General features: G+C 42.3%; 1 protein-coding gene across 1 annotated transcript in view; it reads left to right on the forward strand.

Annotated features, from left to right (window-relative positions):
* Window positions 1-17,507, forward strand: part of ANKDD1B (ankyrin repeat and death domain containing 1B) — a 54,356-nt gene that overhangs the window by 33,037 nt on the left and 3,812 nt on the right. The window contains exons 8-13 of the mRNA XM_074328815.2: window positions 468-566; window positions 5,734-5,832; window positions 8,338-8,436; window positions 11,534-11,632; window positions 15,241-15,336; window positions 16,603-16,804. Of these exons, the coding sequence (XP_074184916.2) occupies window positions 468-566; window positions 5,734-5,832; window positions 8,338-8,436; window positions 11,534-11,632; window positions 15,241-15,336; window positions 16,603-16,804 (694 nt within the window). The remainder of the gene's footprint in view (window positions 1-467; window positions 567-5,733; window positions 5,833-8,337; window positions 8,437-11,533; window positions 11,633-15,240; window positions 15,337-16,602; window positions 16,805-17,507) is intronic.

A 17,507-nucleotide genomic window follows, 5' to 3' on the forward strand; every position in this document is an offset into this window, starting at 1 on the left:
TCTTGTGGGCAGGGTCTGTATCCTGTTTGTCTTTCTAATCCAAGTGCCTAGTAGTGTGTGACAGTAGGCGTCTAAGAAACGGTTGCTAGATAAATTAATAAAGATGAAGAGTATGAATGGTGGAGGGAAAGTCTGCAAAGAGGCAGCATAATAGAGTAGTTAAGAGTGCAGGTTTTGGAGCCAAACAGCTGGACTGGTACCCTAGCTTTGCCACTTTTCAGCTGAGGCTTAGTTTTTTCACATGTAAAATGGGGATAACATTAACCTTGATCTAAAAGGATTGTTGTACAATTTAACTGTGCCAAAGCATATGGTCTTGGCAATGTAAGTTGGTACATAGCTATTCATAAATGCTATCCATTATCAAGGGCAATGCACAAAAGATATAGAGAAAGCACAGTGTTTCTCAAGTAATTTCATTCCATGCCAAGACGTAATTAATTTTAGCTTTGTTTTCCTTGTGTTAGAATGGAGGAACACCATTCTTCCTGGCTGTTGCAGGAGGTCATGAAGAATGCAGCCAAGTGCTACTGGCAGCAGGAAGTGATATCAACATTCCAAATAAAGTATGTGCTCCATGCGCTGTTCATGCAGTGGGCGGGGGACTCAGAATGCTCTTTGGGTAATCTGGTCTGCGTTGATCCACTCTCTGGGTTTTTGTAGAAATAGTGTTTATATTTTGTTTTGTTTTGGGCAAGAATTAGTGACTTACCTCCAATAGTCCCCGATTAATGTCTCCTCAAAAGTAATACCATTCTTCCTATTTATCTGGGGAAGGAATAATTGCAAATGGTGCAAACTCAGCAGGTAGTTATTACTTCTCAAATACAGAGACACTCTTGTTCTGCTTTGTTTTCACCCTAGCAACTAGTTCATGCCTGGCTTGTACATAGTAGATACTGAACATAAAATTAGTGTGAAAGCCCAGTGGTCAGTCTGGAACCCAGAGGAGACAGGATGGTGCCTTCAGGTATAGGATAGTTTGGTGCTAAGATCGTTCGACACCTATCTTCATTTTTAGATGAGGAAGCTTGAATTTAGAAAAGTTCAGGAACTCATCCAGGATCATACAGCTAGTCAATGGCTGTGCAAGGATTCAGGCTCAGTGCCTGAGCTTCTAACTGCTGCAATGGCCGTGTCTTTAGATAACCATATTTCTTTTTCTGTTTTTCTAATTTTAAATTATAATGAAAATAAAAATATTTGAATAGCACCCAAGGGTCTATGATGAAAAGTGTCTTACTCCAATTTGACATTTCAATTTCACCTCCCCAGAACTAACGTATTAATAATTGATTTAATCTTGCAGGAATTGTCCGTGCATTCACATGGCAAATGTGATTAAACAAATACACATGTACATACCCTCACTGTATATATATATATATATATATATATATATATATATATATATATATGTATATATATATGTATATACATTATATATATGTATCTATATAGATATAGATATAGATATAGATATAGATATAGATATAGATATATATAGATATATAGATATATCTTATTTTTGTTTTTTAATTGCCTGTATATCTTGGAGATCTCTCCATATCAGTACAATGTATAAACAATTCCTCTTCAGAAGGTACAAATTTATACAGTAGAATCAAGACTGAACTCCCAAACTGGTAATGTCTTATACCCTTGTATTCTGCTGGCAGTATACATTTGTTTAACTTTTTTTGAAAAGCAATTTGTCACTTTTCCTTTACACATGTTTGAGAAATTACATTGAGGGAATAGTCTAAAGTGGGTAGGGGGATAGCAACATGCATTTAGATAGATGTTAATGTTACCTCCAATAACCAAGAATTAGATACAACCTAAAAGTGCAATGAATGGTAGTGGAAGGCTGAATCCACCTTCAGGTTTTGTACACCTATTTCTTGAAAAACTATGTAGCCATTAAAAAATTCATGGTAAGTACTAAACATGTTCATGATAGAACACTTAATTGAAAAAACAATATGTGTTTGTTCATATATTTTCACCATATAAAATTTGTATATACGTGGACAGTATTGTGAAAGAGTGTTGAAAATGAAGACAGTGTGAGGTGATTCCCACTGATGTGCCAAGGTTATTTATTCAATGAATGAATACACAGTTAAGAATAGGGCCCAGGAAATACTCAGAATGTGCAGAGCTGTGCTGTTTCCCGATATGGCACACGTGCCTCCCTACCCCCAGTCTACAGCCACTTTCAGTCCTTGGCAAAGGCCTCCCTGGTTAAGCAAGATCCTCTTCGGCTCACTCCTTTGGGCTCACTCCATTGTTCTGTGCCCTCCCTCCCTTCTGTACTTAATTATTTGGCCCTCAGTGGAGTTTTGCTTTGTAATGTCTTTCACATGCTCCGTGTCTCCCCATCCAGCTAAGACTGCAGGCTCCACGTTGTCCATATCTTTATGGCATTTGTCTCATCTAGGCAGCCTGGAAATTGTCCTGGGTCGATTTTTCAGCTTTTACATTATCTGGAGTTATTTCCCTGAGTTTATGAGCACACTTCCTGGATCTGCAGCCTTAGCTCTCACTGGCGGTCCACGCTTGTCTCCATCCAATTCAGGGAGGACCCCGGGGAAACAAGCAGCATGAAGCAAGAAGCTGGCAGCATAGATGTACATTATCGCTGAGAAATGATGGAATCATTTTGCTTTCACATCTGTAGCTGATTACTGTATTTGGTCTTGAAAGTGCGTCACCTACTGACATTGATTAGTCTCGGTCCCCAGGAGAGTACTCTTGTGTCCCTACTCTCAACCCAGAGGGCTGGTAAAGGGTTGAGTCATTTCTGAGGATGTCATTTGAGTAGATTATGGATTTAGCTGTTGGTGGAGACTTCCTCCATTAGTGCTGGATGGAGAGTCTGTCCAGACTTTGGGCAGTAGGCTCTCTTCAGGGCTGTACTAACTGCCCTGGGTCCAGTGAAGACTTTTATAGACCCTAAGAATTCATATTTCTACCATCACATCTTATCAAACATATTTACGTACTCCCTCTTCCATGTTAAATACATTTTTTTCACTGTAAATTATTTTTAAAGTTTTTTTTTAATTTGTGATTTCACAATTATTTGGATATAATAAACGCACCTAATTTATGATTGACTGATTTCTTAGACCTCTGTTTGTACTTGGGAATTTGAGGAAGGTGAAAAAATTTAACCTACAAGTTGTTTACAAATGTAATGAATATTTTATGAATATTACATTTAACAATCAATGAAGTATGAATATGTCGTTTAAATATTTATTAACTTCAATTTTGTGGTTTTCTTTTGGTATCTTGGAACCAATATATATATTTTTAAGATTTCAAATATTTCTTTGGTTCTAAAAAGTCTGTAGGCTCTATACACTGTGCCTGCAGTGCCTCATGGGTAAAATACTATAGACTTTTACAGCTGTTGCTACTGTAGGGTTCCTGGCTTTGGCTTCTTCACAAACTTGTTTCTGCTTTAGCTCTTCCTATTGGGGGCGCTTCTTACCACTCTGATCTCAGGCTAAATGTCACCATATGCAAGAAGGCTTTCTTGATCACTCACTGGAAAGTAGCCATTCAGTCATGCTATTTTATGTATCATTGTAGCACTCATCACTAGCTGACAGTATTCCTTTAATAACATCTGGACTCTAATAAATGTATTCTAAATTGGCAGATTTACTGATCTACCAATGTACCAATCTATAAATCAATTGATTGTCCCCTGCCACTAGAATGTAATATCAGAGATCTTATCAGTCTAGTTGTATCGTCTCATTATCTATCATAGTGCCTGGCACATAATACGTGTTTAATAGTTTTTGTGTGGAATGAATAAGATGATAGTTATGATAACCATACACATTTACTAATTCATTTATTATCCTGGTATTGCTATGGTTTGAGAAAAAGAGGTAGGATGGAGTGGCAGGCAGAACAATGGCCCCCAAAGACGTCCACATCCTAATCCTTGGAACCTGTGAATATGTTATGTTATGTTACATGGCAAAGGGGAATTTGGGTTGGTTGCAGATGGAATTAAGGTTGCTCATCATATGACCTTAAAATGAGATTGTGCTGGATTATCCAGGCAAGCCTAAGGTAGTCACAATGCTCCTTTAGTAGAAGAGGGAGGCAGTGTGAGAAGCGCTCATGCACTGTTGCTGGCTTTGAAGATGGAGAAAGGGGACCATGAGCCAAGGGCTGTGGGTGGCTTCTGTAACCTAAAAGAGGCAGAGAAATGGATTCTCCTGAAAGCCTTCAGAAAGGCTTTTATTTTGGCCCAGTGAGACCCATATCAGACTTCTGACTTCCAGAACAGTATGATAATATATTTGTATTGTTTAAGCCACTAAGACTGTAGCAATTTATTATTAGCAGCAATAGAAAACTAATACAGGTGGTGATACCATTTTTACAGAGTAAGGCAAAACATTCCATACATGAGAAACCACTTATCCAAGGTCATACGGGCATGTAGTATCAGCTCAGGGTAGACTCCTGTTGGTCAGAGTGTGTATCATTCCTGTTAGCATCTGTTCTACTTACCTATTGCTTCATAACAAAGCAACCCAAAGTGCAGTGGCCTACAACGATGTATTATTATCTTTTATGGCTCTGAGGGTTGCCTGGGCCCAGCTGGGAGATTCTTGCTTTGGGTCTCTTATGTGGTCAGCTAGCACTTCAGTCACTTGAAGCCCTAACTGCAGTGGACATCTCCAGTGGCTCGCTCACATGCCTGTCAGCTGGGGCTCTTGACCAGAGCACCAACATGTGGCATCTCCCTGTGCCTTGGCTTTCTCACAGTGTGGCGTCCATGAGGTAGGGGCCACAGCTGGAACTGGCACACTGTCACTTCTGCCATATTCTATTGGTCAGAGCAGTTACTGGGTCCACCTAGAGTCAAGGGGTGGGGGGTGAAGGCATAAACTCCACTGCTTGTTGGAGGAGTGGCAGGGTCCCATTTCAGAAGAGCATGTGGTATGGGAGACACTTAGAGAGCCATTTTAGGAAAACATTAAAATATCCTACAGCATCCTTATTTGGAGGAACTGAAATGCTGTGTAGCAATCTCACGATGAATCGATCAATCACGTCACTGACCTTGCACTATTCCAAGGCACCACGCTAGGCCTTTTGGAGGATGACAGGATAATCATGAGCAGGCCCTGCCCTAAAGCAGTTTGGCATCTAGGATGGGCACTGAGTGAAGACACTTGAGCAGAGGGAGCTGTAGGAGGCAGCTGGTAGCAGCGGGAAAGAGAGGAGGTGCTAAAGGAGTTGAGGAAAAGGGCCAGGAGGGAAGCTGCAATCACACTAAGCTTTGAAGGCTTATCTGGCAAAGGGGGGAGCTGCTAGTAAACAGGGAGGCAGGAGAGTGCTGAGGCATTTCCGGGGAGCAATACCTAGTCAGCTATTTTGGCTCAAGGAGGGTGTTTGCAGGGTATATAAAGAGAAGACTTGGCCCTAGTCTTTCTAATTCGTGGAGAAAAGAAACAGGGTTTTAACTCGTATTTGCCTGGGACATGTGTTACCTAGAACTCAGACTCTTTAGTGGGAGACACTTAGAAGCAACAAAGAGCCCCGTCCCACCCCACCCCCCAATTATCAGAAATATATGGGATTTTCTTTATTAAATACTCCTGCTGTTTCATTGATTGCCATGTGATGAACACCAGAAATCATGCTGGATTCTAATGGGAATCCCTCTGTGCCTTCTCCTCCTGTCTCTTGCAGCTCAATATCAGCGCTTTGCAGATAGCAACCCAGAATGGCCACGCGTCCCTCGTCAGCTTTCTTCTCAGTGAGAACGTTGATTTGCACATGAAAGTGAAAGTGAGTCTATTCCAGTAACTTGGGCTTTGATCCTGGGGCTGGGAGGCTGGCTGGCTGTGCTGGGAGATGCTCCTCACAGACACAGATATGTGGGGTGGGGGCTGGGGGAATGAGATATTCACAAAGGAGGAATTCTTTCTGGGAAGGCCAGCTAATTTCTTTTGGAGACCGAGTTTTAATCTTGAGAAATAAAATCTGAGGGATGAATTTTAGAAAGTCATTGAAGTTCCTGAACAAAATGAAGTCTTTGTGTTTTAAATATTTGTATTTGCTGCAATAAAACTTTCTCATGTGTCTAGAAATGCTATTATTCTTGTATTAAATTTATCAGTCTGGGAAAATGATGAAGCAGCTGTCAATAGAAAGGAGAATGATAATTTTTTCCCCTTCACTGAACAATCTTGTTTTTCTTTTGAAAGTCAATCCTTTATGCTGATTTAGGTTTTCTGAAGTTTGAATTGGCTTTGGTAGAATTAACAAAGGTTCTCTGTGCTGAAATTAGATGGGAAACATTCCTCTATTTTTTACTCTATTTTCTTTTCTCCTGTGAGAATATTATTTCCTCTGATCTTGCTTATCCATTACTATTTATTGTATTAACTCGAGAGAAGGGATGTGATTTGAACCATGACTGGTAGGTTTTGGAGAATGGCGTTCGGGGAATTGGCTCTGGATTTGTCTGGTCCGTCCAAGGATGCTTCCTGTTTCTCAGGAGGAGCTAGGGCCCAGCAAGGCTGGTGGTCCCAGCAGGAAGGACACTGCCCCATTCCCTGAGACCAGAGAGACTTCCTTTTTTTTCATGCTTAGTGCCTCAGGAGACAAGGCTCTTCCTGAGCAGAAGGGGCCAGCACAGAAAGCCTTCCCCTCACACTGCCCCTTGCAGCCCCATCTCTCATCCCTTGCTCACCCTCTGATAGTCTGACTCATGCATCCTCCCTGCCCCTCCTCTCCTCTTCCTCATGTGCTGGTGAGACCATTGCCAACTCAGTACATCTCTCTTGCATCAATCTACCCATTTCCTGGGAAGGAGCCTGGTGCTGATTTGAAGTCAGGAAGATGTGGGTTCAAATCCTGTCTCTGCCACTTCCTAGCTCTGATGCCTAGTGGAAGTTATTTAACCTCTCTCTGCCTCATGTGCAGTGGGGACTAGAAGACCTAACTGCTAGGGTTATTGCGAATGAAACACTGTGTTTAAAACAGAGTACTATAAACTCTTGGGGGAAATGAGTGCATAGTAAATAGCATTATAAGAATACGTGGGATGCTCATAACTGATGTTTATTAATATCATCTGTTCCACTTGAGCAAAGCAGCGCTCCGGCCTCGTCACCCATCCTCACACACACTGCGTTCCTCCACGCCACTCACCCCGCGTTGCAGCTCAGCGGCCGTTCTCCAACAGCCTCACTGGCTCTTCCGCCCCTGCTCTTTCCCACGTGTACCCCCTTTCTCCCTCCCCACTGCATGCCCCCGATCTTACTCTCACACCTTAGCTGTGTTCTCCCCACCCTTTTATTGATTGATTTGTTTATTTAATTAATTAATCCCCTCTCAGCTGCCTTCTCTGCTCTCTCCAGGGCATGTTTTCTCTCATGCGTCCAGGGGCGAGTGGCCGCTGGGTGGGAGTGAGGCAGCAGGAAGCCAAGTGTGTGATTGCGGAGGTGGCAGTGCAGCCTGGAGGGCTGGGGAGGACGCCTGAGGTGCAGGTGGCTGAGGATGTTGGATGCGGCTGGAAGACAGGCATTTGAGCCGCAAACAAGGAGGAAAGGGGAACAGGCTGCAAGGGCTCGCTGAACACATCGTGCTGGACTCTGTATATAGGTGGGCTGGCTGAGCATGAGACCGGTGCCCCTGGGTGAGCAGGGAGAGCTTGAGATCAGATCAGTTCAGGAAATGGTGAATGTGAATATTCTTTCTTCCTGTGGCTGTTCCTACTGTGCTGTAGGTCTTTGAAGGCGCTGAGAAGTCCTGGAGTTAAACTTATTTAATACTCTCTTATCTTTCATAGTTGAGCTCAATTGTCTGTTCTTCAGGAAAGCTTTGTTGACCTCCAGAAAGGTTGGCCCTCTGTCGACGCCCACATATGCTTTCATCCCACACTCTACGTTTCCTCCAAAGCACTTATTACAATTTGTAATTCTGTGTTTAGTTTGTGATTTAAAGCAAGCAGTTAATATTTGCTTACCGCACTAGCTTGGAAGACTCCTGAGAATGGGTCATGTTCACCACTCAGCCCCTAGCCTCCTGAACAGAGCCTGGCCCACAGTAGGTGCTCGGTGCATAGTTCTGGGACGAATGAAGGGCGGAGGCTGATTGCTGGGGAGCAGGTTTGCCACACAGTCTTGAGATGGAAATGACTGCTGAACACTTACTATGGGCCTGCCACCGTTCTTGGCAAGTTCAGTACTCAGATTATTAGGAAATGCCTGCTGAAATGAGTCACTTTTTGATCTGAATGATGAAGCCCGAATGTTTTGGATTTGAGATTTTCATTTCTTTCTGCAGCCTAAGGAGTCCCCTCTTCATTTAGCTGTTATCAACAACCACATCACAGTGGTAAACAGCTTATTAAGTGCCCAGCATGATACTGACATCTTAAATCAGGTAAGCCAAGCAAGTCAGAACCTGGAGAGCCTCTTTTCTTGTATTTCACCACATGTATGTTTAGGGGTAGTTTTGATCAAGTTCAAGGCGCTCTCAAATTTCCTGGGAGGAATGTGCACATTCTTTTTATCCTTTTCCCCCCTTTGTATCCTCTATTCCCATTTACATAGAAATACTTTGTCTTTTTCAAATACACACAACTGGGGTTCAGTCACTTCATTCATTTAACAGGCCCAGCACTTCTGATAAACAGTAGCTCAGAGGTAAATTGCCAGAGGCTTTTAAAATCAAAAGCCACTCACTACCCCAATGGGAAATGTTGTAATGGGGAGGGGAGCCCTTCCCAGCAAGAAGGAAGCTTTGTTTCTATATTGTAGACAGTAAGTGTTTCTTCTTTTTGCCCAAAGGCAAAATCTTGCAATAAAAAAATCACCATGAATTCAGTCCACTAGAGCAGAATCAAATGCCTTGTAAGAGGAATTCATCACTGTCTGGAATGGAAATGCTGAGGTGGAAGAATAAAGCAGATGGGGGTGGGCCCCACCTGAATGAGGGCCTGCTTTCTGGCTAAGGCTGCCCCCTCCCAGCAACTGTTGGGAGGGAATGGAAAGAGAAACTCTTGGGAGATGAGCCCTTCCAGAGTCCTGAGGACGGATGAGACCTCTGGACTCCTCCTGCCTTTCTGGCCACAGGGTACAGACGCCTCAGCTGTACCCTCCAGGTGGGCGACAGCCAGGTGTGGGTGTGCCTTCCTAACCCTCTGTGTGGACCTCAGTTCTCATCTGTGGAAACAGCACAGCTCAGATCTCTGCAGTCTCCTCCTGTGAGGTCTTCTGTGCCCTGAGCTGGAGACTTATCTCCTCTTCTGTCCCTTCTTTCCCAGGGACCTTCCTCCTTCCCCCATCTTTTACTGTCCCAAAAGCTAGGAGGAAGAAAAAGCCCTCTTGTTATTAAATATCTTAGGCGTTCAACTATGTTGATGCCCCCAGCCTTTCCTAATGGGCGGACTCTTTGCTACAGACACAGGCAGAACTCAGGTGGGATTTTGGTTTCACCAGAATTGGCTAAATCCATTCCAGAGAAGGAGGGTATGTTAGGCCACTATCCAGTTATAGAACTAGACTTTATTGTTTCAACTTTTTTGTTAGACCAATGTATAAATACAAGAAAACATAAATAACCTAAAAAATGATATTTGTTTGTAATCCCCCTAAAGAAACAGAATTTTTGTTAACATTTTGGTGCATTTCCTGCTTTTCTAGACTTAGAGCAGCACATTGTGACAATGAGATTTTATTGGCATTTGATGTGTTACACTTGTGTCTCTGTATTCCATGTTGGTATACTTTAACAGGTTGCTCAGTGTTAAGTGTGTCTGCTTTTGATGAGCCCCCTGAGGGCACATTGCCACCCAAAAGTGGGTCTTTAAGAAATGCTTTTTGATGTTAATTATGACAACACCTCATGTGAGTTGGCCTTGTGCTCTGGTGGGAAGAGTATTGGGCTAGATGCTGTTGCCTTGGCTGTGTGACCTTGGGGAAGTTGCCTTTCCTCTCTGGTTTAGGGGTTGGACTAGATCATAACCAGTGTTCTTTTTGTCATAATACTTTAGAAAGGTCTTTACTTTGGGTGGGAGGTTAAGATGATTTTTTGTGTGATTTCATATATTTCTTTGAAACACTCTCATCCTCTTGATAGGAAAATGATTATTCCAGAAAGAAATTAGAAGTCTTGCACTTCTTTATACATTATAATGTTAGAAATTTACAAAATAGAGAGAAAAGCATAGAGAACGTAATAAAAATAACCTCTAATCCATCCATCTAGATATTATTCTTAATATCATTGATGTGTTTTCTTTTACACACACGTACGCGCACATGCGCGAAAGGTCTGACTGTTAAGTTTGAGAACTCATCCTAGAAAAAGTGCTACACACCTCATTATTGAATATCACTATGGTCACCTTCGAAGCACTCCCCTTGGGAAGCTATGCACCGATGCCAGTGTGTAGTCCACCTTTCAAAGCAGTTTTGGAACTCTTTTTCTGGAATGGCCATCAGAGCTGTCGTCATATTATCCTTGATGTCCTGAATGTCATCAAAATGTCTTCCTTTCAATATTTCCTTTGTCTTCAGATAAAGAAAGAAGTCACTGGGGGCCAGATAAGGTAAGTAGGGAGGGTGTTCCAATACAGTTACTTGTTTACTGGCTAAAAACTCCCTCACAGACAGTGCCTTGTGAGCTGGTGCATTGTTGTGATGCAAGAGCCATGAATTGTTGGCGAAAAGTTCAGGTCGTCTAACTTTTTCATGCAGCCTTTTCAGCACTTCTAAATGGTAAACTCGGTTAACTGTCCAGTTGGTACAAATTCATAATGAATAATCGCTCTGATATCAAAAAAGGTTAGCAACATCCTTGCAACAAGTTCTCGAACTTAACTGTCATACCTCGTATATTTATATGTAAATTGAGCTTGCTAAATATAGTGTTTTCTAAGGCTTTTACTGTTAAATAAGTATTTTTTCACTTTAAAAAGTAATCTTTGAAACCACTTTTTATTGTGGCTAAATACACATAAAAATGTACATTTTTAACCATTTGTAAATGTACAGTTCAGTGGCATTAAGTACATTCACGTTGTTGTGCAACTATCACATCCATCCAGCTTCAGAATTTTTTTGTCTTCCAAAATGAACTCTGTACTCATTAAACAATAACTCCCCACTCCCTGCTCCCCCAGACCCTGGCAACCACCGTCCTACTTTCTGTCTCTGTGAACTTGACTACTCTAGGTGCCTCAGAGTGAACTCATTTTTCAAAAATTATCTTTCATGGTTGCCTTCTGTTCCAATATGTGGAAATGCCATAATTCCTCTAGTGAATCTCCTTTTTAAACATATAACTTCCTTTCAGTTTTTCACTGTCATAAATAAGACGGCCATGTATGTCCCCTGTACCTACTTAAAAACTTATCATACCTATTTTCCCTTATGCCTGTATAGGACACTTCTGTTTCCCCTTTGTCTTTTCACTATGCAAGTTTTTTTTTCTTCTTAACATGTTTAGATTACATTTTTGAAATTTCTCATGGCAGAGACAGCAAACTCCTTTGCATGTAGCTGCTGATCTTGGAAATGTGGAAATGGTGGAGACTCTGCTAAAGGCAGGCTGTGACCTGAAGGTTGTTGATAAGGTAATTTCATGGATTTCACTCTGTTTGGCTGAGATGGTTCCTCCACTCCCCCAGTCCCTGCTGGCTATAAGCCTGGAGTAGCAGCTTTAGCTTAGCCTTTGTGAAATCGACATAAACTGGAGAAACCTTGTGTCTTGATAGTCAGTAAAACATCCCAATTTTGATTGAGATAGGTCGGTAAGAATTTTTACTCTGAACAATAAAATATGTATTTTTAACATTCAAATTATTTATTAATTTTGTGAAAAGATTATAGATTCACATGGTCCAAAAATAAAAAACAATATATAATTAGTAAAGGTTTAACAGTAGAAATTTCCCACTCAACTCTTTCCCTGTTTGTCTAGTTCCCATACTAACCTTGCCATATGTACGTATCCATTATTGTACATTTCTCTGTTCTCCAGAGTTTTTTTATGCATAAACAAGCAAACATGGACATATTATAGTCTTCTTTCATTCCTCTGTCCTTTTTACACAGTGGTGATATAACTCTATATATTGTTCTGCATTTATAATAGCTTTTACCCTGTAACAATATAGAGATCATCCCATATCAGTACCTGGAGAGATTCTGCATTCTTTTTTCTACAGCAGCATAGCAGACTGTGGTATGGGCATCTAGAAGTTGTTTAGCTAGTCCTCAACTAATGGGCATTTAAATTGTTCCTAAGCTTTTATAATTATAAACAGAACTGCAATGAATAAACGTACACACGTGTAAACTTGTTTTTTACTTTTAAAAGTTTTCAAATTGTAAAATACACATAGCATAAAATTTAGCCTCTTAACTATTTTAAGTGTGCAGTTCAATAATGTTAAGTATATTCATACTTTTATGCAACTAATCTCCAGAACTTTTTCATGAGCAATAACTACCCATTTCTTTCTCCACACTCCCAGCCCCTGGCTGCCACCATTCTACTTTCTGTCTCTAGGTACCTCATATAAGTGAAATCATACAGTAATTGCCCTTTTGTGAGTGGCTTGTTTCACTTAGCATAATGTCCTCAAGGCTTATGCATGTTGCACGTGTCAGAATTTCATTCCGTTTTAAGGTTGAATGATATCCATTGTTTATCCTTTTGTCTGGGCATTTGGGTTGCTTTGACCTTTTGGCTATTAAATAGACTCGTTTGATGCAGTGATGGAGGCTCAGCCACTGGAGGGTTGTAGGATGACTGTTGGGTTCCAGCTTTACAGAAAGGTGTAAACGCAGGAGACTGCTGTGTGTGGCAGCCCTGTTAGGTGCTCACACACATACCATCATATTTCAATCCTCACATCTCCTCTGTGAGGTGGACAGAATAATCCCAGGTTTCAAGACAAGATTTGAGAGATTTTAATGACAGTAGGGATTCCACCAGTTGTGGCTCATTAACTTCCGTTAACATTTAGCATTAGTGTTTTCTATGCTTTCCTTTTGTACTTCATTGTACTTTTTCATTAATACTTAACATCTCCAAGGCAGTCTTGTGGGTAGAGAATCTATAGCATTGGGCCGGGAATCCCTGTTGGGCCCCCTGGTGGCGGTGGACTGGATATTCCAGTAAACACTTTCAATGCTACAACTTGACTTGGTCTTCAGAACAAAAGCCCGCAGTTCACTAGACCTCACAATTTGATTTTCCCTGATTTCCCACCTCTTCCTTCCTCTTTCTCTCAGAATCTGGCACATAGTTAGCACTCAATACACATTTAATTAATGAATAAAAACCACCTTTTCTATCTGCTTCCACAATTTTTATCAAAGATAAGTAACTTTCTAAGACCAAATTAAGGTCTGGATAGGAAAAGGGAGCCAAGGTTTGGCATATATTTGTCTTTCCCAGAAACCTTTCCTCGTCACAAGGCTCCCTGAGAGCCTTCCACCCTCAGCGGCATACATACACTCCTGGGGAAGGTTTTCTATGAGTCTTGAAAATTCTGGCTGCCTTCCCCAAATAGACTAATTACGGTGATTCAAATGGCTTTACAAGCCAGATTTTTAGACAGTGTACAATTAGAGATGTGCTAAATGCCTACAAAATGTAGTTCTTCTTAATTTCATTACTGCCTCTTTTGATGAGACACTGGTTACTTTCAGACCTAATTTTCAGGCTCACCTGGATCTTAATGCCTGGACTAACAGCCAAATCATTTGGGTTGGTGGGAATCACAAATAGTCAGCCATGTGAGAAAATGATTGGGATTCCCTAAGCATAGAAACATGGGTTCCTAAGATCGCAACTTCTGGGGTTATTTCTGACCATTCATTTTAATTAGCTTCAGGATCCTTGAGCAAATTTTTCATGGGTCGTTTTCAAAGCAGTGAGAATCACCATCTTTTGCTCAGGAAAACAAATGTATAGATATATAGATTGTGCACTGCATAAAATTTAGGGGATAAAAATCTAGCAGGCACTGCTTGCAAAGCTGGCTTTGAGCTATAATCCTTCTTAACAAAGGTGTGCGTTTCGTAATTTGTATAAGGTACCCTATGGGCTCAGGCCATTCATGCCCTAAATTATGTCCAGAACTGCCCTTATTGATCATTCTATTTGGTTAAGATTCCAACTCCTCAACCTTGGTTAAAGGCAATATGATATAATAGAATGAAAAAGTTTTAGCTAGGATTCCAGCAAGCTGAATTCTGTACTACTGTATTAATTTTTGCTCCAAAAGACGCATTAGTGTTTATGTTCTGGGGACGTCATCCTGAAAAATCATGCTAGTGCTTATTTTCTGGTTAGGTCTTATTTTTGGGGAAACATGGTATGAATTAGAAGTGTCATGATTGATATTATTCTTAATAAGATTCACCCCTTTTCTGTCCTATTACTCCACCCTCCTCAATACATGGTTTCTACTTGCTGGTCTAAAGTAGCTGTTCAAGCTCCTGCAATCACACCAGCATTTCACTCAGGAGGAGGAGGAAAGGAAGGAGAATGACATTCCTCCTCCTTTTAAAGATACTTCCCAGAAGTTGCATGTGCTGCTTCCATTTACATACTGTTGGCCAGAATTTAGGTCACAGACCTAAGTGCAAGGAAGGCTGGGACATGTTCGGGGTAGCCAGGTGCCTGGCTAAAGCCAGGAGTTCTCTTCCTATAAAAGAAAAAGCTATTGAGGGGAGGGAGCCTGGGACCTTGACTAAAGCCTCTACTACAGTTGGAGTCAGCCTTCAGAGGAGAAAAATGTATGATCATGTTATTTGTTGAGGACTTTCCAGTGCAATGAGCCAGAGAGACCCCTGGGGGTACTGGAAAAATGTTTCAGTTCTCGTTGACAGAGCAAGCATAAAACATCAGCTGTTGATTGTGGGTCCCTAAGCCCAAACTCTTTCCCTTGCCCAGTTGACACAACACCAGACACTATAGATATCTAGCATCTCTTGGACAATTGCCAGGTGCCATGTACTGTCCTAAGGGCATTACATGCATTATCACCTTTACCCCTCACCACTACACCGTGGGGTAGTTATTGAGATGGAGAAAAAGCTAAGGGACTGGCCCAAGGTCACCCTGCAAAAGAAGCAGGAGGATTAGGATCTGAACCCAGGCCTTGTTCCAAAGCTAGAGCTCCTAATCGCAAGGCCATATCACCTGACACTTCATTTGCCCTTTCAGCGTGGGAGGACGGCCCTGGCCGTGGCTGCCAGGAGCAACCACAGCCTTGTTGTGGATATGCTCATCAAAGCAGAGAGATACTACGCCTGGAGAGAGGTAAGAAGGACGAGTCCATTAAAGACGCATTTGCTGGGGTGACATTTCCTTAGCCAAGGTGTCCCCTCTCTTTTCTTTGAGGGTGAGTAAATATCAGCAGCAAGTTGAGTCAGAAGCATGGGCTCTAACACTGTAAAATCCCTCACATTCCAAAGTACTCAAGGTTTATTTTTTTTATTAGTTTCAGGTATATAAAACAACATAGTGATTAGATATTTATATGCCTCACAAAGTGGTAACCCCCATAAGCCTATTACCCATCTGACACCGTACATCATTATTACAATGTTATTGACTATGTTCCCTATGCTGTACTTTATATCCCCCTGACTATTTTTTAAACTATAATGGATATTCAGTATTATTTTATATTAGTTTCAGGTGTACAGCATAGTGGTCAGACATGTACATAACCTGTGAAATGACACCCCCCCATATGTCTAGCACCCCTCTGATACTATACATAGTTTTTACAATATTATTGACTATATTCCCCGTACTGTACTTTTATATCCCTGTGACTGTTTTGTAACTACCAATTTGTACTTCTTATCCCCTCACCTTTCTCACTCAGCTTCCCAACCCCACCCCCATCTGGTAACCATCAGTTTGTTCTCTGAATCTATGAGTACTCAAGATTTTTATTTCAGATGGTCAAGTCTAGCTTGAATGACAAAAAAGAGAGCCAATGACAGACAACATTGAAAACAGTCTTGATTAGTACCTTACCAATTATATCTGGGGAAAAAAAAGTATGGTGTGAAATAAGACAGTAAGCAGAAAATGTCTGAAATCATCTGTAATGCAGAGTCTCAGCTCCCACTCCCCACACAAGAACACAGGATATGGTGAGGCCAAAAAGGAAAACCCATGGAGTCATAGGTAGGGGAGTCACACCACTCTATTCTCGATGGCGGCTGGTCGAGACACAAAAGCAAACATCTGCCACACCCCAATGAAGGGTCCCCGCCCCCCCCGCCCCCCAGCCTCACTAGTGGCTGGGCGAGACACAGAAAACAGAATCCACATGATCCGCTATCCGCGTTTGCTAACCCCACTTGCTAGCTGCAATCCGCGCTTGCTAGTGCAGCCTTGGCAGTTATATTAGTGGCTAATGGCTAACTGGTTACAGCTGATGGCCAACTAGTCACAGCTGATGGCCATCTACTACCCGAGCCAGCACCTTTCCACGTGAGGCCGAGAGCCTGGAAACTGCTCTCTGGGAATCTGCCCCTACATCATCTAACGCTATTACTTTCAATTTAGAAACAGGGTGAGAGCATCAGGGACCCAACGACCAACTTTCCTCTGACATTTAAGCAAGATCACTGTCAGGAGACTCGGCATATTCGCAGTCTCCTCTGGAACCTGGCTTACCGTCAGCTGAAGGCCAACGAGTGGCAGAGGCTGGCCCGTTTGTGGCACTTTACAGATGACCAGATCAGAGCCATTGAGGAGCAGTGGTCAGGTGAGCACGGCCAGATGATGTGGGCAGGAGGCATTCAGCGCTAGGAATAGCATTCCTTCCTGGTGACACATTGTCGTGCGGGAGACCCTGCTCGCTGCGCCATTTGTCGTGCGGGGAAGCTTGCAGGGTCTCTGGTCCCGCTCCCCACATAACGCAGGATATGGTGAGGCCAAAAAGGAACACCCACGGAGCCATAGGTAGGGGAGTCATACCACTACGGTCTCACTGGAGGCTGGGTTCACTGGACGTGCGACCTGCTGTCCGTTTTGTCTGCAACCCACCAACGACTCTCTTTCACTCTCCTCCGCTCTCCTCCGTAGCCGCAGCAGTTATATTAGCGGCTAATTGGCTAACTGGCCACAGCTGACGGCCAATCAGCCACAGCTGATGGCCATCTACTACCCGAGCCAGCACTCCTCCACGTGAGGCCGAGAGCCTGTAAACCACTTTCTGGGGCTCTGTCCCCACACACATCTCCCAAGCAGGGCCAGGGATACAGACTTGGGGATCTCTATTAGAGGATTCCAAGCCATGGAATCATTTTAGCCAGACTCCAGCTACCAGAATTAGTGAGGTCAGATCAGCTGGAGTCCTTAGCTTTGCTTTTTTGTGATTGACCAAAACCTAGGAAATAATAGAAAGTTTGGCATTAAACGAATTATCTTTAAAAACAAAGGAGCAAACACTTATCTTGGCACAACTT

Source organism: Rhinolophus sinicus, chromosome 3, assembly GCF_057876585.1.
Source record: "Rhinolophus sinicus isolate RSI-liver-muscle chromosome 3, RSI-T2T, whole genome shotgun sequence".
Classification (NCBI taxonomy): domain Eukaryota; kingdom Metazoa; phylum Chordata; class Mammalia; order Chiroptera; family Rhinolophidae; genus Rhinolophus; species Rhinolophus sinicus.